The 26,843-nt window shown below is 37.4% G+C and overlaps 1 protein-coding gene across 1 annotated transcript in view; it reads left to right on the top strand.

Annotated features, from left to right (window-relative positions):
* BTBD9 (BTB domain containing 9) overlaps nucleotides 1-21,467 on the top strand; it is a 144,770-nt gene extending 123,303 nt beyond the window's left edge. The window contains exons 11-12 of the mRNA XM_076334375.1: nucleotides 7,332-7,410; nucleotides 12,261-21,467. Coding sequence (XP_076190490.1) covers nucleotides 7,332-7,410; nucleotides 12,261-12,455 — 274 coding nt within the window. The 3' untranslated portion in view covers nucleotides 12,456-21,467. The remainder of the gene's footprint in view (nucleotides 1-7,331; nucleotides 7,411-12,260) is intronic.
* Nucleotides 21,468-26,843: the final 5,376 nt, after the last annotated feature.

Raw genomic sequence — 26,843 nt, 5'->3', positions numbered from 1 at the left:
ATTAATAGGGAGCATGATTCTGTCTCATATCTCTAAAAATACTGTTTATGTATTTGCTGTTAATCAACTATTCCATTGGTATGAAAAGTTATATAATAAAAATAGCTTACGATCTGTTGTAGGATTATGGGGGGGGAGAAGTCTTCAAAGTTAAAAGCATCCCACTGTTTGTATTACTGGGTATATTAATGCGTTCGATGGCTTTTTGTATCTTTGTTATCTATGTGAACATCAGGAGCAATAACTATTGGTAATGAGTAAGCACAACAAAACCAATTCAACCTCTAGGATTGTGCAAGCTTGTCTTCTGCATGTGTACTCTAGTGTACACAAAACTATGTAAGATAAACTCATAGGTCAAGTTACTCAAGTTCACAGCCTTCATCCGCCACCACTGCCATCCCCCAAGGATGTATGTGTAGATACTACATGCACAGTTCTTGTTACAGCATAGAAATTTGGCTCATGGTGTTCTACCAGACAGTTGCCAGCAAATTCCTACAAATTTCATTTTGTGTAAGATTTTTAAATACAAACTATATTTCTGGAAGCACAGAAAGAGAACCTGTTGAAATTGAAAAAATGTGTGACAAGCTACATTAGATGAGTACACAGCTTATGCAGTACAAAAATGCTACTGGTTGCCTACATTGGCACGTGGATATATTTGAAAATTGGTTACTACATTTAGTTAGAAAAATAATTACTACATTCAGTTTTACCATTGCTCAATTTGACTATATTTTAACATTTTCTTTATGTAATATTTTTTCTAAAACAGCAAAAATGCCAGCACTGAAGCTGTGAAAGCAGGGGTTACTATAAGGAGTCTTTTGCATTAGAAGCTTTATAAAGATGTCAGAAAGTTTGTATAAGCGTCATTAAAACTATTTTATGTCAGAATTTTTATTCTAATAGGTCTGCTTTATCAAGCCCACATTTGGTTTCTACAATAAATCATATGCAATAAAACGTTTATAGCAGTTTAGTAAAGTGTTCTTATAGAGGACAGATACTTTGTTGGGATTGGTGGGAGGGACCGATCATAGGGCAGAAATAACCACAAATTTTATTCAGATGCTTTGAGAATTATGTGTTCCCTATGGGAAGTATATTTAGAATAAAAACTTTTGAGGGGAGTTTTCCCAAAATTTGGGAATACACGTATTTACTTGTCAATATATAAAGCCGTTATGTAACAAATACTGTGACAGGTGATTTTTAGTATTTATTATTCTCACATTTATTCTAGACTCTCATTATCTTTCTCTTAACCATTTTTATTACCTCTGCCATTAGCGCTTCAAGTCCCTTTTGGGTTTTTTTCCTTATTAGACTGGATAAAGTATATGTGCTATCTCATCAATGGACTATAGCATAAATATAACCAAGATGCATTATTAGGTGAGTTTTGCCTCTGTCTCTGAGAGCTGCAGAGAGAAAGCTGTTACTTCTAGCTTGCACCTTCCTTGCTTCCTTAGAAGTACCATGTTTGACGGGCCACCTTTTGAGAGAGTGCTGTCATGGTGACAGCAGAATGGATGGAAACTCAGTTGTAGGTCTCAGTTTTTAGTTGAGGTAGACCAGGGGTAGAACTGCACTAAATTTGACTTTAATTTAAAAACCAAAATGTGGATGACCTTTTATTCCTCACAGTATTTTCTCTCATGCTTTGTCTTCCCCCTCAGTGGCTTGGGAGGCTGGATGGAAAGGGGGTGGCTGAGCCAGCTACCCAGTTTGACTTCTCTGCTTTATGGGTCTGACTCTCTGAATTAGTGTGTTAAATTACAGCTTTAACAGGAGAGGGAGTATTACTTCACTTTATTGTTTAGTGCTGTTATGGTGGAAAACATGTTTTTTTATAGGCAATATATAAGGTAGCTGTAGACCTTTTTGGTATTTTATAAAGAAAAATGTCTGTATAACAATAACTGTTACAGCATTTTTAGTGCACGCTTCTGTGTTTATTTTGTAGGTACTCCATAGTAGAGGTTAGTATGGTATTCATTAATAAAGCAAGGGGTGTAACACATACAATGTAGAACATACTATGGTACTTCCCGAGTCTCAGTTGGCTTGCTTATGTGTGCACGCAATTTTTTATTTGGCAGCATCACATGCTGGTTACTTACTGTCTTATTTACATCAGTACAGTCATCAGACTGATGTATGGAAAGACAACACAACTCTTCTTTCCTTTTCCTGTCATCTGCTTTTACAAATATCTCCTCACTATTCCATCATAATGAATGCTGTATTTCATTTAAAAAATACGTGGTCCCAGTTGAAAAAGTCCACATCCAAGTAAGCTAAGAAGTGTTTTGTCACTTACTATAGAACGAGGCATATGTGGACAAGCATTAGAAAATAAAATGGAGGTTACTTGCTGGTAATTGACATTTTTCAGGGTGTGTTGTTCATTTCCACATTTGCTTCCAACTCTGCTTTGCTTTTCTTCTTGGAGCGAGGAACAAAAAATGGAGGTTGTATGTCACCTTGGAAAGTGAGGAGACACAGTGTGCACACACAAAATGTACGCGCTTAGCCTAAAGCAAGCCATGATATGAATAGGATATGGTTATTACAGCTAGATGAATGTTAGTAACATGTAACAGCTTTCTCTTTCGTCTTACATCTTTGGCCTGAACTTGGTTTCAGCTATAATCAGTGCTGCTCTGGTGATCCCACAGAGTGGTAGTATTCTGTAGTGCCAGTGGCTCCTTAGAAAACCTCAATAAAGGATAAGCTTCTGCTTCTTTCTTAATTCGTTCTTTCTGGAAGAGAAGGACATAACGGGGAAGGGTCACTATTTATATCCTATTATATGTAATAAATCTTTAGAAAGATAGCAGCTTTTCATAGAAATAACTAGGCAAGGATTCCAAATGCTGAGAAAAGCCATTAAATTCCTAAGAGGTGAATTGCTCTTTTGGAGCTATAGATAGCTTAAGCAATAGCGAGCTATTGTTATAATTTACCTGGACATCAGTACTTCTTGCATTCTTCTTGCAGTAGCCTAATAAAGAAAAGAAAAAGACGGGAAGAAACATGAAAGTGGAGGGGTTTCTAATGATTTTCTTCTTCCTCTGAATAGAATGTGGTGAAGAGATTGTGGGATGCACAAAGCCATTGAGTTTTCAGTGACAGCTGTTGCTGTTGGAGAGATGAGAGCACTTGGCCCAAGAGTCTGTTTATATGTTTGAGCAGAGAAAGTGATTTTCATTGCAAGGAGCTCTAAGTGAGACAGGCAGAGTCAGAGAATGAGAGCGCAAAAGATAATTATCTAAATTATCTTCAGGCTGTTATAGAAGACGAATATAGTTAAAATGTAATTAAATATGACAGGCTGACATGATGCCAGCATGGCTTTGGAATACTAATCATCAATTACTGCATCTCCTTAGGGGAGACGGGCAGAACGAGAGAGTTAGAAGTCGGGTGGCTGAGGTGAGATGTAGAGTGTTAAATAACACCGTAGGACTGTAACAAGGCTAATTTCTTTTGGAAAATGGACCTGTGTTATCAGGGGACCTTTGCTAGCCAAAAAACTTGTAGTGCTGCATTTCAGCTTGAGGACCCTGGTATAAATCTGAGTAGGCTGCTAGTCCCGAGTCTTCTCTTGGAGATGTAAACGTCAGCTTGAGGTAATGATTATTTCTGTTGTGAAAGTGATGACCAGGACTGCTGCGGATTGAGCAGCAAATCTAAAATGAATCAGCCAGCAAGACAGGTGTGAAAGCAGAAAAAAAGATCAACGCTTCCTGAACATTTAAAAAAGCTAAACCCTGAAAAATCTGTTATAGGGTCACTAATAAGGAGTACAGAGATACAGCAAGTCCAAAGAGAACGATGCCAGTTTATGGGAGAAGTAAGTTCTGATAGCTTCTTTATGACCGTGTCCTAGGTAAAGAAGGTGAAAGTATTGCCACCAGCTTGAAAGATTTGTTTGCTTGGCGTATGGGGAGTAAAGGTGAAGAAATGGCATCTATTATACAGAAGTATCTAATCCCAGACCAAAAATGAGGTGCTTTTGATAGGCTTTAATGTTGCTGTTCCTGGAATAGAGTGACTTATGTAGGAATCAATACCAGAGCTATGTATAAACTTTGGAGGAAATTTTTATAAAGACCATCAAAAGCAATTTTGAGGATAGAAAGTCTAGCTGTTGTGAGCAAAGTATAAAATAAGCACATATGCATGGCATGACTACACAAATGGCATGACTACAAAATAATTTGCAAAATAAAATTTCTACAGAGAAGCTGAAATTATTACAATAGTACCAGAAGAGATAACTAGTAGTAAAAGAAGAAGATTAAAAAGAAACTTAAGGCTTACCTATTATGTCTTTAATTTAATCAAGGAACACCACTGAACAATTGTTATGGCTTGATACATAAATAGGAGTCTTACTGAATTTGTTATATCAGCAAAAAAGGCAGAAAGAGGGCAGATAAGCTTTGATAATGTTCTGTCAGTAATCTCTCTTCCCATATGGGTATAGTTACGCTGCATAAATTATCTTTTTGCTGCATAATTATATCTGTACTGGAGAGGTGTTGCTTTGTATATATCGGATGTTCTCAAATGTACTGTTAAACTCAAAATCAGTGCAACTTTGTAGTGAAGACGGTTTGCCTTGCTTATTTCAAAAGTGACTTTTTCCAAATCTATTTGGATTGTTTTCTACTTTGTTTTTTTCCTTTTTGCTAAGGAAATAAACTAAGAGACCTAATTTTCTCATTATCCCATCAAGTACTAATACTCTAGTGGCAATATTCTTGAATTTTAATAACTCTTCTACAAATTGTCTATAGTTTTGACTTTCTTTTTCCAATGGGAAAGGAATAAAATGGACACATACCAAAACAGTCAATATTCTTAGGACCAAATTTATTGAAAACCCTATCTCCCTTCAAGTCTCACATCCTCAAGAATTTTTTTTACTATTTTCTATCACGTTTTAATATTATTAAAAGGGTAATTATAAACCAATCCTAATAACAGCATTGTAGCAGAAAGTAAGGACTTGTAATGCAGTGGAAAGTGGAAGAACTTAGGAGCTTCCTGGAGGAGCTGATTTAGAAGTGTGTTGTCAAAAGGATCTTCAGGAGCCTTTTTCTCAACCTCTCTTAATATCTGTCATGCTCTTCAGCTGTATTCCCAAATAGATGTGTCAGCTTCCTTGTTGTTACTTCATACAACAGACAATGGCATTTCTGCCACCTTTGGAAAATCTGCACTGAACTCTTGCAGTGTGTATTTGACCAGTGCTCAGAAGTACTATAAATAAATACAGACCCATTTATATTTTATTCTATGATCTCTAATTAACCTATTTTCTTGTCACAGAACGCAAACTCTACCTTAGAGGCTAGGAAGGCATAGGCTGTTTAATAGCTTCTTTAGGATTTTAAATTCTTTTATTTAGAATAGCTTTACAATATTTCCCAAATCACTAAGTAGGGAAATCTGGTTTTTACATCATCACTCTCCTTGCATAAAGTGCGTGTGTGTAAATCTGAAAGCATATGCATAATGCAGACTATGGCAATACTTTGTTACGAGAAGTAGTGTTGCAATCATCTGATTATCCCAGCCAGTCATCTTTGGGACTCTATACTTCAAGGTAACAAGTTACATTTGGCCATGAAGATTAACTGACTGGCGGTACTAGAGTAATATGAGAAGGAAACTCAAGAAGAATTGTTCTCCTGTTTACGGAAAAAAATGTTTAAATCATAGCAATCTTTCAGGTCTTGAGACAGTCAACAAAATAGTTCATTCTCGTTTTATATTTTATTTAGAGCTTGAAAATACAGCCTGAGCTTTAAAATAAGGAGGACATAGCCACATAACGGATATAAATAAACCATGCCATTAGATAGATAACTGCTGTACCTCTGAGGCCTGACACAGACCGCACCTTTCTATTATGATGAGTAACTCTAATTACATCCATTACTTCATGCAGTAATACCAGAAAACTACTTGAAATTAGGTCTTGATTGGGCTCATAATCTTCTTTAAGCAAATATAACCTGACAGCAGTGATAAAAGGAATAGTCGACTAAATTAAACCCAGAAATGCTATGTTTGTGACAAAGAGGTTTTCCTACTAAGGGAAAATTCAAGTACCTGACAAATAGTCAGGCTTTGGGGTGGTCTGCTGGTGGCGAATGGTGTTTTTTTCCAGTTTTGCTTTGGTCCCTTACTTCTTATATGAACACCTCTGAAAGTATTCTGAACCCATTCAGGAAAACTATCCAATGTTTTTCATCTGTGGTGAGTTCATCAAGTTATACTTAACTGCATTTTATTTCTGAAGCCTTCTGTGGTAGAGTCTAGTTTTGCTAAAAAGTTAAATTCTTCATCTAGCTTTCATGTTTTATGAATATAAAATAATTGAAATTCTAATGTGTTCAAGTACTAATCTAGTGTAGTGGAAGACTGGCATCAAACCGAAACCTCTAGGTCCTATTATTCCTTTTGTTTCTTCTGTTTTACTGTCAGTGTGTTCTGTAAGGACAAAGGTATGGTAGGAATTGGTGTCCTTTATCCTGCTGTCTATTAGGCTACTTGAGGTGTTGTACCTCACCCAGATCAGAAGAGTATGAATGAGGAAGGAAGATTATTGTGGTCCCAATCTTCCTCTAGTGTTCTCAGTCTAGCCCAAAAAGTTACACTCCAGCTCTGGGGGGGTGGTCTGTTCTCCCCACTGCCTCTGTGTCGGGATGGGGAAATCCTCGCAACCTGAACTGCGAAGAATGCTTTACGTCATTCGTAATTTACTGGAAGGACCTTGGCCCACACAAGGGAAGCTTAGCTCCTCTGCCTCCACTGCTCCACTTAGAGTGGGAGGAGTTTATTTGAGGGTTTGGGTGGGGGTTTTTTCCCTAGAGCAGTAATTTTCTTTAAACAAGCTCTGATGATTTCTCATGAGTAGTTAACAGATGGATGCATTTACTTTTATTTATCTGATCTTTTGTTTATCTAATACAGTCAATATTAGTCAAAGATTTTAGACTTTGATTCAGGTTTTTTTTTCCTTTTACCATTTCCTTAACTTTCAGCAATAGGATGAGTATTATTCTTACATGCAAATTATAGCAGAATAAGGTATGTATGAAAACACATAAGCAGAGTCAAGGCACTTAAAAATAAAAATGAACAAGGAGTGCTGGAAATTCAGGTGATGAAAAGTGTTTCTCTGTTTGCCCTGTTAAGTGATAATAGTGCGTACTGTCACTTGAATGGATTCTCTGTATATGTTACTGCAAGCTGTTGTGACCGTGTTTAATATTGGTATGTCTTTCTGGAATTTTTTGCAGATCCTGGCAAACAATCACTTTTGATAAACAGCCAGCATCTTTTATCAGAATAGTTGGAACTCACAACACAGCTAATGAGGTAAGGAACTTTTAAGAAAGCCTATATTCTTCACTAACATAAAACAGTAGTTTTTTTCATATCTTGCAGTGAAATTGATAATGCCTTCTAAAATGTACTTGCTTCATTTTTTTACTCTGGCAATCTAGCAAAACAAGAATGAATGCTTTTCTTATTTGAGTATTTGTGAACTGCGTTATCGTCTTCCCTACAGAGTTAAAGGGCTGTTGCCAGTCTGGGGGATATTTTGGGGGTTTTACAGACAAAGTACAGTAAAGTGTTTCTGGTTTTGACCTTTCCACAGTGCCATCAAACATGCCTATTGGGATTGGTTTTAAATTAATCCTTATTTTGATGAATGATGAAAATACCATTTTAGTACACTAGAGAAAGGTGTATAGTCTCTGGTTACTTGGTTTTATCACCTTTACATTATCTTTTTAATTAATAAAACATAAGAAAAATCTCACTCTTCTTAAGCAAATCTTATTTGCATAAGATTCTCTTATAAATAATTTTCATACCTGGTAAATTGGTTCACCAATAGTGGCCAAACCAAGATATTTTTTTCAATTCATTTTATACAGAAAAAATATATTTTGCCCGAACCAGTCAAGTGCAGTATCATCCTCTTTTTGTTTACTTGTGCTTCTGTCTTTCATAATTGTTGTGTATTGTCTCAGATGAAGTCCAAATTTTACAGTTGACTTCAGTGAAACAATTTGCAACCTGTGAATTTAAGAATATATGTAAGTCTTTGTGAAATTAGGACCTTATATGACGAGATTATAAGAGGCGCCAAAAGCTGCTGCTTCTGTCTGTATGCATGCATGTCTACATCCCACACGTAGTTCACCACAAAACATTGTACTTTCACGCTTTACAATGAACTTTGGGTAGCACTATTACATCTGTAGTAATTAGAGTTTGTCAACTCTAGGAGTCAGGATTTCTGATCATATTTAGCATATGGGGTTGCTGGTTCTTAAGCATTGGAAGAATTGCCAAATATATAGCATTGTTTATGTCCAATTCTAGAGCAGTTATTGCAAACATAACGCACCACCAGATGTCAACGTTAGTTCTCAGCAGGCAGTTGGAAAGAAGCTGACCAATCAACTGAACTGGGAATACAATTTTTTTTTTTTCTAAGCACTGTCTCTTGCGGTGTACAGTTCACTCTTAATCAGTGAGTTCTTAGAAATACGGGGTCAGAAGCTGCCTCCAGGGTTGTTGTACATGCACAAAGAAGGCCTTTTCCATTACTAATCCGTACAGTCTCGTTTGCTCTCACACCGGTCTCTGTAAGTTCTCATCTCTTTATCAAAAAAGAATGAGGTGGGTTGCGTAAAATTAGCAAATCAGCCTACAAGAAACATTACCTCCAACTTGTAATTCTTAAAGGTAGCTTTAAGCCCTGAAGAGTAATAGGCTTTTAAACATAATTCTAATTTCAAATTGGTTACTATTTCCAAGGAATTTAATATCCTGTGTAGTTATTTATATGGAGCACTGCGTAACTATAGTGAAGATCCGTATGTGCAAATTGAGGTTACAGCTATTCATGTAGTGACTCGGTGGAACTATAAACACATGCTGCTGTTCTAGGTCTTTTCCTCTTTTGTTTTTAAAACCTGTACCCAACACTAATTTTATTTTTTTTTTTTTTTTTTTTAATATTTCTCCTAAAGCTTGTAGAGGAGGAACGTTATCAGCATGCACGTATTACTAAATTACATTTTTTGATACATATTAAACAGATGGTCTGTAACATTTTGTCATAAATTTTCATTTTCCAAAGAAGACAGCAAGATATTTTTCATACTTCCAATTTAAATAGTAACAGTGTAACCGAAGTCTTGGTTTGTTCTGGAGCCTACAGTCTCAGTAGTCTCTTCAATAGGAACGCAAGCAGTTGCCAGAATTATTTGCCCACAGCTGATTATATTTTATGTCAAACCATTCTCATTTTAAACAAAAGATGCTAATGGCAGCATATTCTCATCAAAGAGTTTTACTGTAATAAGTACAAAAATACTCCCTACTTGTTCTGGCAGCACATACCTTTGAACTTTGAAGATACTTTCCAAAGGGAAGAGTTGATTTTTGGAATTGCAAAAAATCCCATCAAATTTCTCCATTTTGTGAATGATTTTATCTTTTAAACTCATCTTTTCCTTTGCCATGTTTTCCAAGTTTTGAAAGACATGATATTCACAGATTTTTTTGACCTGGCATTTGAATATTTTCTGGTATGTTAGAACATGATAGAAGTTGTAACTTTTTGTTTTCTTGAGATTCCAGATATCCTACTTTTATAAAGAAAAGAATTATTTTTCCTTAGTCCTTGTCATCATTTATTTGTCGGACAGGTCACCTGATACTTTGACTGTGTAAGTTTTATCTTGTTATTCCTTCTCAATATTACTGACCTGGAAAGGACACCTGGTTGCTAATGTGAGAGCTTTGTCTTACAAATTACTGCACCAGTGTATATGTACTCGGCCTTCCTGCTTTGTATGTCGGACCTTTCTTAAAATATCCATGAGAAGTATAATATGCCATTGATCAGAGGATGATGCTGAACTGTCATCTCTGCCTTTTGAGAGAAACACATGCAGGATTGTTTGTTTTAGTAATACTGTTCTGAAATACGTAATTCCGATATTGGATGAAGCAGATGAGCTCAATTGTACTTCTCTGTCCTCTGCTTCTTTCACAGGCTGTATTCTTTATATGTTGAAGTGGCAGAGAAACTGAAAATAATGTTGTAAATTCACAGGCTTGTTAATGTGCCAGATGCTGAATTGAACATTAAGAATTTAGTATAAAAGAATCAGTAAAAATGAAAGTTACAATTTAAGAATCGGGTATCTCAGACTTTGTAGACTAGTATTAGCTAAACTTCAGTGATATCCATACTATATTTAAAAAAGCATGCATCACTATGAAAGTGAAGTTTTAAGTGAGAAACACTATTGGTGTGGGATACAGTAGAAATATGGAATCTTCTGACTTGGAGACCTCCATCCCATTCATTAGACTGTGCTGCCTTTCAGGGAAAGCAGCATCTTACAGAGGTGCACTGATGAGACAATGTTATTTTCTGCAAATCCTGATGCTGATAAGCGCAGCTGGAAAAATGACAATAGCTGTTACTTTAAAAACATGAAAGTGGGATGAGTATAAAAGGTGCTTCTCAAGAAGTGTTGCTGAATGCAAAAATTGGCTTCTCAAGAACTGTAACAGATGGAGAGAATTCTTGCTACTGTAGAAATTAGTTCGGCTTTAGGAAAAAACCTCCCAGAGGAAATGCAGAGAAAAACCATTTTGTACACACGTGTGTATGTGTGGGTACGGGTGTAGATTGGTAATCTGTTCATACGTGTATATATAAAGGCATAGCGATACATCTTTATGTGAGCATGTGTGTATATATAGAAATACAAACGTGCATCGCTATGTATCTGTATAAAAACCTGCGAGAATTCTTACACTGAGAGGCACAAGAAAATATAATGGGGATAAAAAAAAACGGTGACTGTGAATATTTTTTTTTATTCTTTCAATGTATGCTGTCAGAATTTGAATTAGCTAGCTACCTCCTCAGAGAAGACCCAGGGGCTATTGCAGACATGTCATTGCAGACGTCTGCTCCATGTGCACTTGAGCAGGGATGGACAAAAAGAGTAATAGGACTTTCGGTTGTGTTTAAGAAAGGATAGAAAATACAATATTCTGTAGTTTTGTATGAATATGTAGTACACCCATGTCTTGTTTATGGTATTTGATTTTGCCCACATTAACTTGAAAGGGTGTGGGAAAGGGCAGTTAAGATTATAAAAGATTACCTTTGTTTGTGAGAAGAGTTTTAAAAACGTGACCTACTTGCAAGAAGAATGATAGAAGATGTCATAAAAGCATACAAAATTAAGTTAAAACAATAATTTAAAAATTGTTTTTCATACTCATCAAGCTTTAGCTATAAAACTACAATGCATGAGAAAATAGCAAATTTTAAATCAGTATAAGAAAAGATTTATTTGTTTAGTATGTGGCAAAGCTGTGCAATTCGTAGCAATGAGAAATAATGTGGAAAGAAGTTTTGTAACAGTTTTAAAGAGTTTCTCCCCCTTCTCCTCCCAGCCACTTCAAGAACAAGTAGAAGTAAGAGTAAGTAAAGTAGAAAATAAATTGGAAAAAATGCTTAAACAGATGGTCCTCTTATTCTGAGATACAGTCACCTGTACAGTGGTCCCAGGTATTGTTTGAAACATCAGAAAATGATCACTGTTTGAAATGGAATATTTCAACTGTTGAAGCAGCAGCCTCCTTGGACACTCTGAATGCCTTTCTACATACTCCAGGATATGTCTGCAGAGCCACCATTGCTATTACAGCAGAGGGCAATCTTGAAATAGAATCATATTGGTAATGATTTAAATTTCATTTCTAGTGTGCGTGAACATTCAGTCTTTGAGGAAGTAATTAGATCATAAGATACATTTAAGACAATGAATATAATTGTTGTTGTCATCCGATAGCATGTAGTAGGTATTTATGCTACTTGGCAAAGAAAAAAATCATTTACAAATACCTCTATCCACTTTGGAACCATCCTTCTGCTTTTTAGTGCCATATGTAAAGGTTGGTGTAATTTGAAGGCCTTCTCTTGCTCCACTTGTATCACTTTATAATGTTTATGGCCCACGGACAGATGTTTTTGACCTCATGGTGAAACATTCTAATTTGACCAAGTACTTTGGCACTGACCTGACCTGCATACTTCCATATAGACTTCATCTTACTTTGATCATGCTTTTGCCAGCATTTAATTGTTTTGCTTTATCTTCATGTTTTGTTCTCTCCAGGTGTTTCACTGTGTGCATTTTGAGTGCCCAGCACAAAACAGTACCCACAAGGATGATAGTAGTAAGGAAGTGGCAACAACAGAGGTGGAGACTGGTGGACAACAGCTTGTTTCTCGCCCTGTTCAAGTTGCAAGCACTAGTTCCCTGCATTCCTCTCCTGGATCCACCTCACGTTCACATGCTCACCAACCGTAAAGGAGATTGAAAGGGAGCTTTTGCAGCCCTGCTGACATTGTATGAAATTATTCAGAACCTTCTCGTGCTGGCACCTTTTCTTTCCTTTTTCTCTCTGGACAAAGGGGACCATGTCTGAAAGCTGGAAATGCTGAAATGGAAAAGGCTTTTCCCAAGGACATGAAGAGACTCCTTCACTCTCCTCAATTTGTTCAAATCAGGCTGGTCTCCGAGGGGGGAGAAAATAAGTCTTCATTCTTCATCAAGTACCCTATTAACACCCTACCTCTCTAATCTAACTAAGGCAAGGAGAACAGAAGGAAATAAAAGGCAGAGCTACAGTGGAAATCTAAAATGATTCGAGCAGAATGGAAGGCGTATGAAATAAGTATTTGTTCCCTGAAGGCTTCCATTAGCAAAGAAAATGTTTCTGGAACACATCAGTCCAGAATACATGTTATTTTTAAAAGTTATTCTCCATTCATATTCCTTTGTAACTAGTAATCTGTTTTCTAAATTGTTTTGATTCGGTATTCCGCTTTGTCTCTTATTTTTGGCTGTAGCAAATGCTGTGCAGTAGATTAAGGAAGTATCAAACATGTTTACCTGCTGAGATGCAAATTCCCTCATTCATCAGTGGGATGACAAGAAAAGCCTTCATTATATCAACAAACTAATTAATCTTGACCTTAGTTGACTTTTCAAAGTACAAAATTGTCATTTCTTACACTCAAAAAGGAAATGCCTAAATTAAGCATCCCTCTTGAAGAAAAACATATTTTGCACTCCTGAAGATGATTATTTAAATTTTACCTGTGTTTCTAAGAAAACTTGCAACAGATCATCAAAAATGTTTGGTTTAGAAAAGTGGAACTGCATCTGGTCGCTGACAAGCAGTTGTTCAGAATACAAAAAGAAGAATTTGCAGATACTTTTTTTTTCCAAGAAAAAAATGTTTTACAGTGTGGAGCTAAAAATTCAAAGGCTGTGTGTGCTAAACGTTTCTCATAGTCTTCATAAAATATGATGCTTTTACCCTGTATTGTAAAAGATCTGGCTCTTACTTTGCAATCACAGAATTCGTTATCCATCTATGTCTGTCTGGATTACGTTGCCTGCTACTTCGCTTATTCTAAGTGTTTCCACACTGATGATGATACAGTCTCTTACTCCAGGTCCACGTGACTCCATGTTGGTTTTTCAGTATGGGATAAAGTGATTTTGTATTAAGACAAATGCTGATGTAATTGGCAAAATTGATTAGGAGGGTTGTTACTCCTCACAAAGTATATTATATCGGAAATGTCAGCTATCCAGTTTTATGAACTTGGAATTTCCTGTGGTGACAAATAGCCTTGTCAGAAGAAAACAAAGCTAGTGTAGGATAAATACGGTTTTCCTTTGCATAACCATAGTGATAAAATGAGTTATATCAACATAGCAAATAGTGTGTTAATTTATCACACGACTTAATGTGAAAGAATTTCCTTGTTGGATACTGCTTGTGCTAAAACCAGGAAGAAATATAACAAGTGCTAGCAATGAATCAGTAGAAACTTCGAAGGAGAAAAGCTTCCTTTTTCTTGTTTCAAATAAAATTGATTAGGCTTTATCAATAATATTACAGTATTTTTCATTGCCAAATTGCGGTTGAGTTCTGACATTTGCATACAGCCCCCTCCCTTCCCACTGCTGTCTTTTGACTTGTGAATGTCTGTCGGGGAAGATGCATGCCCATTGCATTATATATAGCTTCTAGTATGTGCCACAGCTGCCTCAGACTGTCTAGAGTTCTGAGGCAGGATACTGCTCGTGCCGGCCAGCACCTCGTCTGGCGTGCTGATTACCTTATGGCTTAACAGCCTTTGGAGCATGAAAGTATTGAGACCAGCTACTGGGGACACAACTGTCTTGCTTAAGTATAGGTCCAAAAAGTTGGATTTTTTTCTTTTTTGCCTTTGAGAAGTAAAACCAGAAAACTTTTCTATTCTGGTTGTAATCCATGCTGGAACTACTGAGATGCATGGAGCATGTCTTGTCTTTGGTAGATAAGTCCTTCCGTGTCAGTGGTGGTATTTCTTTGCAGTTTGATCAAACAAGTTTGCTTTTCTCAAGCTGTGGATAAGCAAAGGGCATAACTTCCTAGCTGTTAGTCTTTAGTAGTCACCATTGTAGAGAATGTTTAAAAAAAAAAAATTTAAAAAGTTTGTGCCAGCTTTCTGAGTCTAGGCTCTCAGAGAAAGAACAGCATTTTCAGTTTGTAATCTTTGATGTGCACGATTAATTTTTATGATACAAATAAGTCTTGTAGACTATAACCTAGTGCAAATCTTTTTGATCTTGTCCTATGACTCACTGTTGAACAGAAATGTCTATTTATTTCCCATGATATTCACTCTCTGCCAAGAATCTGAGTGAACAGATCTGAGAGATTCCCAAAGCAAGAACTATCAGGTCCTATAGACCCTCCAGTTCCCCACCCCCAAAAATCAATCAAAACAAAAACCAACTTTGCATTGTCCCTTCATACAGGTGAATAGAAATTTTTAGTATTAGACTGATTCTCAGTCACACGTGGCCTTTCTCACAGTCTTTATTTTCTTCTGTTAGAGTTACTCTTAGAACCTGTCTCTGGGGTGAGTCCAATGTCATCACAGAGCTCCCAGGCTTTTTAGACAAGCCCTGCCACAACTTCACGTTTTCTAGTGGGAATTCTTTACCTTTTTATTCAAAGAAATAATGTCGAAATGTTTAAGGGACCTGAACTCTGCTTGGTCTTCTAACACTACCCGCCAACAAACACCCCTAATACCTGTATTGCTGAGTATAGGTCTCTGTCTTAAACATTGTGTCAGCAACGTATTACTAGTGACAAAGGAAGATGCCACACAGAACTGATTTGTGGTTTGGTGTGGATGTTCTCATTCTTTCTAATTATTGTCTGTATTTATTGACTCCCAATTTCAGATGTAGTTCTCGTATATTCTTCTGACATTTTTTTTTCTTTTTTCTTTTTTTTCTTTTTTTCTTTCCTTTCAGTGGAAGTAAGTTGTGCTGTTATGGCTTAATGTCAGGGTTTGTCAGAGTGATGAAATATTATAATTATTCAGAACTGTGTTATCACTTACATTTTATTTGCAACAGGGGTAGAGCAGAACTGACCAGGTATTCATTGCTTTCTTGTCAGAAACTATAAAATAGACCTGTTGTTAAGATTTCTACATAATGGAACTAACTTTATTGTCACTATTGAGCCATTATTTCTGTTTAGTACTTTAGTATCTTTAAATTCCCCAGGCCTCATTTTCTCAGTTTTTCTTCCATAGGTTGAATTCAGACTTAGGCTCAACTCATATGGAGCTCAACAAAGCTCTTTCTAAAGTCTCTTTATTTAATTAACTTATTCCAAGTGCATTTAAAAGATTTTTATTCACAGAAATACAGCCAAATATCAACTCCTTAAAACTGATTTATCCAGGAAAATTAATTTCTGAAGTGAGCAAAAATTGTGCAGCTCTGTTTTCAAGCCATTGCCAATCAGCTCTAAGACAAGTTCAGATGGCATGTTAAATGGAATTACAATGAGTTGTAATTAACTGGGAAGTTAATCCAAGTCTAATGTAAAAGACAATACAGAGGAGGAATCACCAATTTTGTTAGAGAAGGAACTGTTCTTCCTTGCAGCTTCCTTCCTTTAAAGCTTCATTTCTTTCTTTTTCCCCATGAAAATCAATTTTTCTTGTTTGTTATGACAACTCATGAAAGAGCTCAGTGCTTCTCAGCATTGCTGAAAAATTTGAATTAATTTCTCCATCTTTACTAATGATAACATTAAATTAGAGAATTTTCAGTTTAGTGTCTGACTTGATGAGAGTTGCTTTCCATGAAAGAAAGCAAAAGATGTGTATAATTGTTCCACTCTAAGTAAATTAAGTTTTCCAGCCAAATGCACGCGAGCATCTACTCATTATTCAGCAATGTTTTGTACATCTAGCATCCGTGAGAAAATTAGAAGACAAAGTTAATGCCATTCTTGTCTGATTGTTGTGTGTCAGTAGTTTTGGTTATACAGCGATGCCCACTCAGAGACACTCGGTAAGGAATTAGAACTTAGATGTGATTTCACTGAAAGTAGACATGCTATACATTGCATTTCTCTATGAAAGTATTAATTGGCTTATATTTTGACAGGTGTTAATATACTGTCAAATGGACAAGTGAACACATTGGTAATTTTGCTGTTGTGGCTGGAGTAGTCAGCAAATAACCAGAGCCAGTAAGAGTTAATGTATTTAAGAGTAAACGTTGAGGCTTGTATGTCATGGTATCAGTTGCCAGAGGACTAAACCATGCTTCAGAAATAGTAATTTGTAGATCCCAGAGGATGCTTGAAGCCTGGTTCCCATCCCCATCTCTCAGTTAATGGTGTATTTAGGTTAGAACCCTTAGTCCTCTCTGAACTGATTGTTGTTGTTGTCAGTTGTACTAGTTAACTCAGATATATATAGAAGCTCCACAAGGCTTTGGTCAGGATACAGAAATGAAGGTCCTGGGTCAAGTTTTAGGAGTACCTAAATATTCATATATATATATATATATGTTAAATTAAGCTAGTAGCTAATTATTTAGCTTGAATTTAGAAGAGGTTTTAAAGCTCCAAAACTAAAAAAAAAAAAAAAATCTGTGCAGGCAGGTGTGAAATGCTACCGTTGTCGTATGGCAGGATGCTGACTCTATTTTATGGTTGCTTAAAAAGTGCAAATGTCTAAACAAGGTATGGGTGAGCAGGTCAAAGCTGGATTTTGCCCAGTTGTTAAATATTGGCGATTTGGCTGTAGTGAGGTGTATAAAATAGAGCAAGTTAAATGCTCATCTCAAAGACAGGGGTGCAGTCCAAAGAACACACCTACATTCCTCATAGGTACCTTGTATGCTGTGGCTTGCAGTGTTTACAGAGGGAGCCTTCACAGGGCTTTTGTTAACTGCTCAAAAAAAGCCTGCAGACTTTTCTTTGGTCCTTCACAAACTTTCATTGCAAAGCTTTGGCTGAGGTAATGTTGAAGTCCCAGCCATACTCCATGATAGAATCTGGGTCTGTGATTGATTTTGAAAATGCTTAGTAGAAAAATAGTTTTAAAGTCACCCTGCAACTTTTCTTAGAGAAAGAAAGCCCAAATTAAAAACTGTAGTATAATACGAGGAAACTGCAGGTATCTGTCATTTACCAATAGACTGACTGCCAGTACAACTACATACCAGTTTTATAATACTGTATGTGTTTAATTACTGTGATATATACAAATGGTGGAAGGAAGTGAAGAATCAGCTCCACACACCCTTGGCATTAGACATTATCACCCAACCAGACATCAGAGAATTACTTCTTTGCCCGTTCCTTCCAGCCTAATAGAATAATACAGCTCAGTGTTCTGAAAAAAATTATAATTGATTCATTACATAAATGCCATGGGAATTGAAGTTCAGATTACTTTGGCTAAAAATCTGAATGAGTGGTGACCTCGCCCTGCACAGGCGTAAGCACGCCTCTCCAGTGCCTCCTGCTACTTTAGGCCCTGGGCTATTGTAGAGGAGGAGAGCTGCACTGTTGGTGCAATGTAAGTACTTTTCCTCATTAGAACATTTCCTCATCTGTTTCGTGTTTATCATCTTGGCACATCTATTCTCTTTGTGCAGATACTCATCCCTCGGTTAAAAGAAGGTAACCTAGTTTCTCACGATTTTCAGAATTATCCAGTGACTCCTGAAAACTGGCAGATATACATCAGCAGCCTCAGTCTATATTAAGTAGTCTGAGGAATTTACAAAACTGACCTGTATGGTCTTTTACAGCAAATGCTATGTGTCCAAAAAGTACCAGGTGACTCCTGAAATATCAAGTAAGTTGGGCAGTATTACCGTTCAGATGAGGGTTTGTGCGTCTAAAACTATGTGCCATGTAATCCAAGTGAATAGTAGTCATCGCAGCTTCTTTCTGTAGAGGAAGCAGGGAACTTGCACACCTACCAGAAATCACTCATCTCCTTCGTATCATTTTTGGTCTACGTCACCTATCTGTTGTCTCTGTAGTCCTGAGCTATAGTTGGTAGGTGATTTATGGTTAATACCTAGAATCCAATAAAGGTATTTAACAATAGATGTTAGGAAGTTTTTGTCTTTACATAAAAACTTTAGATTGTGCTTTTGAAGCATGGTCAGGCCACAGAATTGGTTTTTTGGCATCTTCTATAGCTGTCTGTTGGGGTTTTTAGTTATTTTCAGCTGCTAAAAGATAGTAGAATTCTTCACAGGAATTTCTCATAGAGATTTGTCATGCTGAGAAACAGCTTTTGAAACAATCACGGCCGGTTCATTGCTGGAGAACAGGGGCAAGTTTCTTCTGCTTTCTACAGGCCAGGATCCCGTTGGGGTCATTCTGTAAGTTTATTTATGCCATTTTTAATAACAAGGGCATCGGTGTTGCATGATTTGGATCTATTTCAGGAATTATGTCACTCATTTTGAGAGGTAAATACTTTGAGTGAATGTTTTTATGCAGTAATACAAAGTTCATGGGACTTAGATGATTAGATTAGAAACATATCACTTACAGCAAGAGCTGGAGTTGCAAGGAGCAGTTTGGGGGAAAGACTTGTATGGACGTACATGTGTGCATCTGTGCGTATATAGCTAAGAAAATTGATGTGTTACCTAAGTTGAAGTGACTATTTGCAAAGATGTGTTTCTACATGGCCTTTTTTTTTAATTTAGGGAATTTTGTTAAGGAATCTGTCACTCATCTGAATGTGAGTGAAAAAAAAAAAGAAGAAAACGTAGGGAGCAAGGCTTTAGTAGTTTTTATGGGAAGAGCAACATGAAGATATGATTCTTGTGGTCTGAGCTAGTTTTGTGTCTCCGGTCCTCACAGCTCTTACTTTTTCCTACATGCTTCCCCCAATCTGCTTGTTACTCCTTTTCTTTTCCTCCCTACCTAGCATCATATCACTGTTGCTGTGGTGTTCCCTGCAACTTTCCTCCAAATTGTGATATATTAAGGATTTTTAAAAATTTATTTATTTTTACCTCATTGTCATATGCTGAATAAAATATCCTCGTCCCTGTTAATTCACATCAGACTTTAAAGGCAACTACCACTAGGCTGTCAAGTGCTAGTGAGCAAAATTTAAATTTGGCTGTCTGGATATGGAAATACTAGCCCTTTTGGTGCTTGTACTTCCATAATCTGTTTGCAATCTATTTGTTACCCTTAAGAGAAAAATCAATAAGAGGTTTTCTGTTGACTTAAGTAGTAGGTCAGGCTTTGTGCAGGCTTATCTAAGTTAAGTTTAAATATAAATTTAAGTATTTCTCTCTCACCATGATGCAGCAAATATATGCTCAATTTGTTAGTTGTGCATTGCTCAATGTGTTATTTGTACATAAGTGTTGTTTTCTAAATAAACTGCATCATCAAAAGTGAACCTCAAAAGAATTCATACCTTCAGTGTTCCTGTGTGAAGATATTTCAGCTGTCTTGGAGATTCAAACATCACACTGAGCACACGGACTCATTTTGAGAATCAGTGCCCATGTCCAGTATCTTGTAAAATTTTCTTTGCTTTCTGCTTTTCTCAATTTCATTATCATTGGTTTTCTTTCTGCAGCGAATGTTAATGTTGTTCCTTCAAAGATCATAAATTAAATACAAGGAGCCAGGGTAAATAGAAGTTCAGCTTTTAATGAACTTTTTCACTCATTTCTGTCAGTGCTCTTCTTTCTTGACAGACAGCAGTTTAAAACTATGTGGTAACACTCCCCTTCTCTGTAGTAATTATCACTGGATCTTGAAAGTTTTGTGCATTAAAGCCCTTTCCTTCTTTCTCATATTTCCTAAAGGTAGAGTGGTTCTAAACTACCTCAGACCTTGTTGTGAACAGGTACGAGTTTCAGCTAAAGTTTTCAGACTTTATCATAGTCATTGAATGTTCTTTAAGTGCATGTATATGTAGCGAAATCAGCCTGCCAGACCCTGATCACATTTTCAGGAATACTGTCTCGAGTGAGATACGTAACTGGGATGAATTCACAGCCGCACCCATTCCGGCTCATACTGATACCTCTTTCAAGAAAAACTTTTCAGGAGCACAACTTCTGATATGGGAAGTGCTTCAACTTTCTGGTCTCAGCTCTTTGAAGGAACATGATATTGCCTGCACTGGACTACTTTCACTTCTCTTTTACTGTGACAACCGTCATAAAAATTGCGTCGGCAGACCTCCATTTCTGGCTGTTAGCAGGAGCTATGCTGTTGCATTGGACTGTGCTCCTCATATGAGAATAAAACCCCACGTGGCATGTTCTGATGACCTTGGTAACATTTTATACCGCAACGGATACGCATTGCCAACCATTTGGGCTAATTAGGTTTCAGGTAAAATGATGGTTGCAGATTGTGCTGCAGTGCTCCAATCAATAACTTTGGAAATTGTCTGGTTTTGTAAGTTATCTATTGAACAACCCGGCAAACCTTGTTAGTGCTGATTTCCTTTTCACCAGCAGACGTGCACATCATCAAACAAGCATTTTGTAACATGGAATTTTCTATGAGCATCTAGAAAAAGAAGCATCATGATTCTATCCTTAGTAACAATGTGTGTATTCGTAATGAAAGTTACAGAATTATTAAACTGCTATAAGCTATTCTGTGCATGCTCTAGCATTGTATTGACAGTTTGTATTAACAGCTGATAAGCAGAGGGTTCTGGAGAGCTAGGAAGGCTGGCTCTGGATTTCTTTTTTAAGAGCTTCAAAGACCAGCAAAACTCGCCAGAGTGGATGCAGGACCAGGCAATGCTCAAAGCAAATCATAAAGTGAAACTGTTGTGCTTTGTATTTATTTCTTTGGGAATTTTTCTTTAAAGTATTTAACTTCACAGGAAAATAGAGAATATATTTAAAATAGTGACAATTAGAAATGCACCTTTTCAAGAATGAGAAGGGTGTGCTTTGAGAAATAAAGCGATCTTTTGTGTTTAACTGCTTGTCTGTAGTTTTGTTAAAATAATGGTAGAGCCTGTCTAGTGCTGCTCACATGTTGCATGTGCGAATAGAAGAGTTTTGGCAGAACTGGATTGATTTCCCAGCATGGCAAGGAAATGAATATCATCGTCACTGATGTATTAACTCATAATGATGCAGTTTTAATATCAACATAGAAAACGCTGGTGATTTTTGCGGTGACTTTCAGGCCAGTGGGCATCCATGAAGCTACTGCGAATGCTGATAACAACGGCTGCCGGAGGTTGCTCCCAGGATGTGCCACTGTAGTCTCTGGAAGAAGCGTATGAATGAGTATTTCACTTTATTTCACAAAAAAGGGGGCAAATATTTTGAGACTTGGGAATCTGTTTTCAAACGAACCAAAAAAGGCTTGATTTTTCAGAAGTATTTAGGACTTGATTTCCTTTGGACTACCACGAAAGGTGGGAGCACTGAGTGTTTGATTCACGAATATTGGGCCTTTATCTGTCTGGCTTACCAGCCTCACATACTGAACAGAATTTTTGTAAGCCTTGCCTGGATTTCAGAACTTCATGCCCTAAAGCAGTGACTGTTCTCCAGTAACAACAATACATTCCTCTATCATGTAATCTTTTAAGCAGTTGTAGGTGCGTCATGTCATTCCTTTCATAAATTTATATAACCTTTGTTACCTAGAAAGTGGAGAGGTCAAACTCAAAAGATGGAAGTACGATACCAGGTTGTGAGATCAAGCTGAGGTACCACAGCAAACCATACAATGCCATAATATAATTAGGTCTAATTTCTTTTGTGTGTTGATTAGCCATACAATAGTTAATAAATTTGACAGTTATTATTAGATTTTGAGAGTAAAAATGGGATTTTTAAGTGTCAGATCCTGCTGTTCATTTTAAAAGATGGATGTGTGGATTTTGGAGCATAAGCTGCCACTCACCTCAGTTACGAAATTGTGACACTTACAACATGGGAATACTGATGCGAGGAAGCCTTACTTTTGAAATGGTGTTTGCCTAATAGAGTGTGGGCTGAATGTAAGCCAGAAAGTTGTATAATCCAGTCAATGTGAAGCAGCGCATGCTGAAGCCATCTGCATTCCCAGGCCATGTGTCCAAGTTAAAAAGAAGGTAAATGCTTTTTGCTCTACCTTGACAAATCAGAGGCCTCTTGAGGGCTTTGGGCAATTTCCATTGCAGCCCGCAAGCAAACTTTTGATTGTGTTCAAGATAATGCAATTTGTAGCAAGTGTTGGACATATACTAGAAGAAAAAATACACTTACAGAGCACAGAGAGGAGAAATAAAAGTTGGATGAGAGCAAAGCTAAGAAGAAATATTCTTTCTCCTTGCTCTGGTAAGGGCCCAGTTCATCTTTGTGCTTAGGCTTGGAAAATCATCATCAACAGGTAGGGATCATGAAGACAGTGCAGACTGAAGTGGAAGTACAGCTACCTTTCCAAACAGTAGCAGAGTGCAGAGTCAGTTTGGATGCTACAGCCTGGGGATTTATTTCAAAGTTGTGTCTAATTTTACGTGATGGACTCACTTGTTAAGGAGCAGTGGCAACTGAAGCTTAAAACACCATGACACATCGTTTGAGTATGAGTTGGAAAGACCAGAAACATATCAAATCACAATCATTTTATTGTCACGATACAGATCAAAATGCACATAAACAGGACATTTTTCTTACTTACTCATTTTGTAATTCACCCTTTATTAACTGCTGCTTAAATACCCTCGTAGGCTGTGCTAAGCAAATTAAATCTCCTGGAAAGTAGGCAATTGTTGCCTTATAGCTCAAGGCAAAAAAGAAATAATCATATAAGATCTTATTTGAGTCTCTCTATTTCTGTGCTTTGCCATTCTCTTTCCCTTTTTCTCCCCCAATAATATGCCAACCTTCTATAGCTGAAAACGTGTGTGTTTTTTGTCTCAAAAGCATCAGAAGAACCAACGTGTACAGAAAAAAGCATATCCTGTTTAATAAGAGTGGATGCATCACAAAAATATCCCTTAATGCAGCTGAGTCATTGGGAAGTTGCATGTGTCTAATCTATGCAGCGCCAACTTTAGTCCCATTTATGAACTGTTCTTTGTTGTCTGGTTTTTAAGATGTTACGTTTGAAGGTTGACGTTTAAATCGTTAAGCTTTTTTCTTGAAGACTGCGTGACTGAAATACTCACAAATCTTCGCTCCCCTCAGCAACAAACTGTCTGACTGCTGCGCAGGTTCCCTTCTGGCTTGCAGAGGGGATGCGGGCCAGTTGTTACCGATGTGTTTGTGGAAATGCTTGCTTCTGCAGCTCTGTTTGATCAAACACCTGCCTGTGTTTTTTGAATGTGAAGATTCACAGCATGTGTATACGGGAGACGGTGGCATTGCTTAGCACAGACATACCACCATCTCCGGCATAAAATCAAATTGACAAGAGGAGGTATTATTAGAATGTAAAAGGTTATTTGGTTTCCTATCTTTTGAACAGTTATTTCTTTGTGAGAGGACGTTCTATATCCTATGACAGCTCAGTTTCTTGGGGCCTTTGGTGAGCGATACAGTCTCCCTGCTCTGGTATCCTGTCTCTGATGGTAGCTCATAGCAGAGTGAGATTCTGTGAAGAACCGTATCAAAAGCTTTTTGGAAACCTAAATGTAATACACCAACTAAATCACTGGTATCCTTGTGCTCATTGACTTCTTTAAGGCACCAAATGTATTTGTGAGGTAATTATTTCCTCTACAAAAGCCCCCCCGAGTTTTTCCCATTGTGAGTTTATCGAGGAGGAAACACAGGCGACCCATGCTTCTGTGCACTGTGGAATAGCTTTTACATTTTCAGATCTGTCGGGTCATACATATGCTGAGACTTTCTCGTCTGTCCCCGGTTTCATTCATAGTCCTTCACTACCACTTGTGGTGCGGTTTTTAGAAGACAGGAGCTGCTGCTTGGGGCCTGCATGTGCTGTATGCAGGTAATCAGCCTGCCCCCCAGCCAAGGAAGCACAGCTATGGAACAGCCAAGGGGTTTGGTCGTCCTCATGGAGAGCTAACTGCCCTCCAGTGCGTCCGCTCCCCCGTCTATCCTTAGCTACTGCCTCCTGCCTCGGTTATTCTCAAATTGTGTGACCTACTGCCTGCAGCTCATGCGCAGGGCAACAACACAGGTTGAGACACAGCTGTGCTTGTTTAATATAAAGACTTCCTTGCCTGTAGGTCATGCATACTTGCACATATTTCTGCATACCTGATGTACGCAAATGGCTGCAAGCAAATCAGCTGTGCACATACACACGCTTGGCTAATGAGGGACCCCAATTTGATTCAGAGAATTTGTGAGCTTTGAAAATGTGGACTGTTGTATTCTTAGGTAATAAGCTTTGTTGCAGATTCCAGGATTGCTGCTTGAAAACCATATAAAAGTAAAAGTGATTCTAGCAACAACTACTCCTAATGGCCCTTGCCTTGGAGACTGCATGAGACGAAGTCTGAGCTCTATTCAGAGGTATTTATTTTTGACAAATAGCCATTTTGCAGCCTGATTTCGTGGTTTCATTAGACACAACATGTTTGAAGAGATCATGCACAAACAAATGTACTTGAATATATCAATGAGGGGCATGGTAAGAGTATTAGAAAGTTGCTTAGGGCATGCCTGAGGCTCCCTGGTGCAGTTCTGCAAGTCCATTCTGTTTAAAAAGGCAATTTACTATTAATCCATCATTGCAATATATTAAACTGATGCCACTATAAGGATCTCAAAAGGTCTTGCTTTCTAACAGTCTAATGAAATGAACACGTAAGACGTGTATTTTTAAGAAATGAGAATGTGGTACAAATAGATGCATTTCTGACAGGTGTGTTCTTTATGCTGCGTGCTCTGTGCTAGACCACTACATAAATAGTGACACAGACGTGACATTATCACATTCTGTTATCAACTGCTGGGTGAAAAGATATTTTTGCTAAGGTGCTGACATAGTGTAGTTTTATTGCTACTTGCACAGTTCAGACTTCAGCATCACATAATGGAGGTGACATTTGCTTTTATAGAAGTATTTTTAAGCTAATAGTTTCACTATTAATAAGCAGGTAAATGAGTTTTTATTAATATAAATGGAAAATATGTCATGATGCTCTTTTAGCCATGTTCTAAGCTGTATAGCATCAGTAGAAGTTTGCTGCCAATATGCAAGCTTACATTATAGTTACATTTTGATGTGTCTTGTTATTAGTGATAATATCAGACAGAAACAACTACCCTTGGAAGTGATTGGAATAAGAAAAGGAATTGCCTATGCTTTTGATGCTGTCAAAGTATTGTCTAGGTTAAAACCTACTAGGAGGATAAAAAAGCACTGCCTTTGCAACTGAGCGTGTTAGAAGAAATGTGTTTTTCAGCAAAAACACAGGAGATAACAGTAGGGGTATACAAATATTCCCAGTCAACAGCTTTCCAGTTGATATGTACGCTTAACTCTTTCCCATATGTTTAATGCTACTGCTTTTGTGTCCTGCTCCCAGCAGCTTTCCTCTTCTTTGTGCTGTTTTACCTCCAGTGTGGAGGGCTTCCTACCGGTGACAGGTCTGTTCTCTGACTCTCAAGTTCAATTTACTGAACGGGAAATAAAGCATGTCATTACTACACAAACATTTTCTTTGTCCATGTTCTCATATAGAACTGGTGAAAAGCTTTTTTTAAATGGAAGGAAATACAGACAGCGCCCTTTTCAAAAGCATTGTTCCCGACTGCATACCTGTAGAAGTATTTGGGCAGAGAAAAATGAATATAGAGTTGGTAATTTCGAAGTCTTAAAAACTAACCGGGGAAAATCTTGGCACAATTGTGATTTGGTATTAGCCCCTGATTAGAACAGCCAGCAAGCTCCAGTATTCTTTCCACTTTTCTGGCACTGGGAGCAATAGTATAAGCATACATACATTATCCTCCATATTTTATGAGATCTGAATTCCCCATTAAACTGACCTACCTTTTCGTTTCAAACTAGACTAGGACCCATGACTTACAGCATGAAATCCCGTAATGTTCTGGCATTTGCCAGATTCGGGTTTGACTGATGGTGGGTTTAAGAACTTCCACTGTCTCTCACACTTGCACATAGTCTGTTTGGGTGATGGGCCAACATTTGGGGGTTCCAGTACATGACTAGGGTGATTAAAACATCTGCTCGAAGAGGATGCTGTTACTCCCTTCACATCCTTGTTAATACTGGCAACCTCAGAAACACAAGCTGCAAGTTTACTAATGCTCCAGGGCATTTTCTTTCTTGTTTTCCAAGCATTAACTCTGAACAGCTCCCAGTGGTAGCTGTTTAGGGAAATGACTGTCCCAATAACTTAAACACAATGATTTCTA

The sequence above is a fragment of the Aptenodytes patagonicus genome, chromosome 3 (genome assembly GCF_965638725.1).
Source record: "Aptenodytes patagonicus chromosome 3, bAptPat1.pri.cur, whole genome shotgun sequence".
Lineage (NCBI taxonomy): Eukaryota > Metazoa > Chordata > Aves > Sphenisciformes > Spheniscidae > Aptenodytes > Aptenodytes patagonicus.
This window is presented reverse-complemented; position numbering and strand designations above follow the sequence as displayed.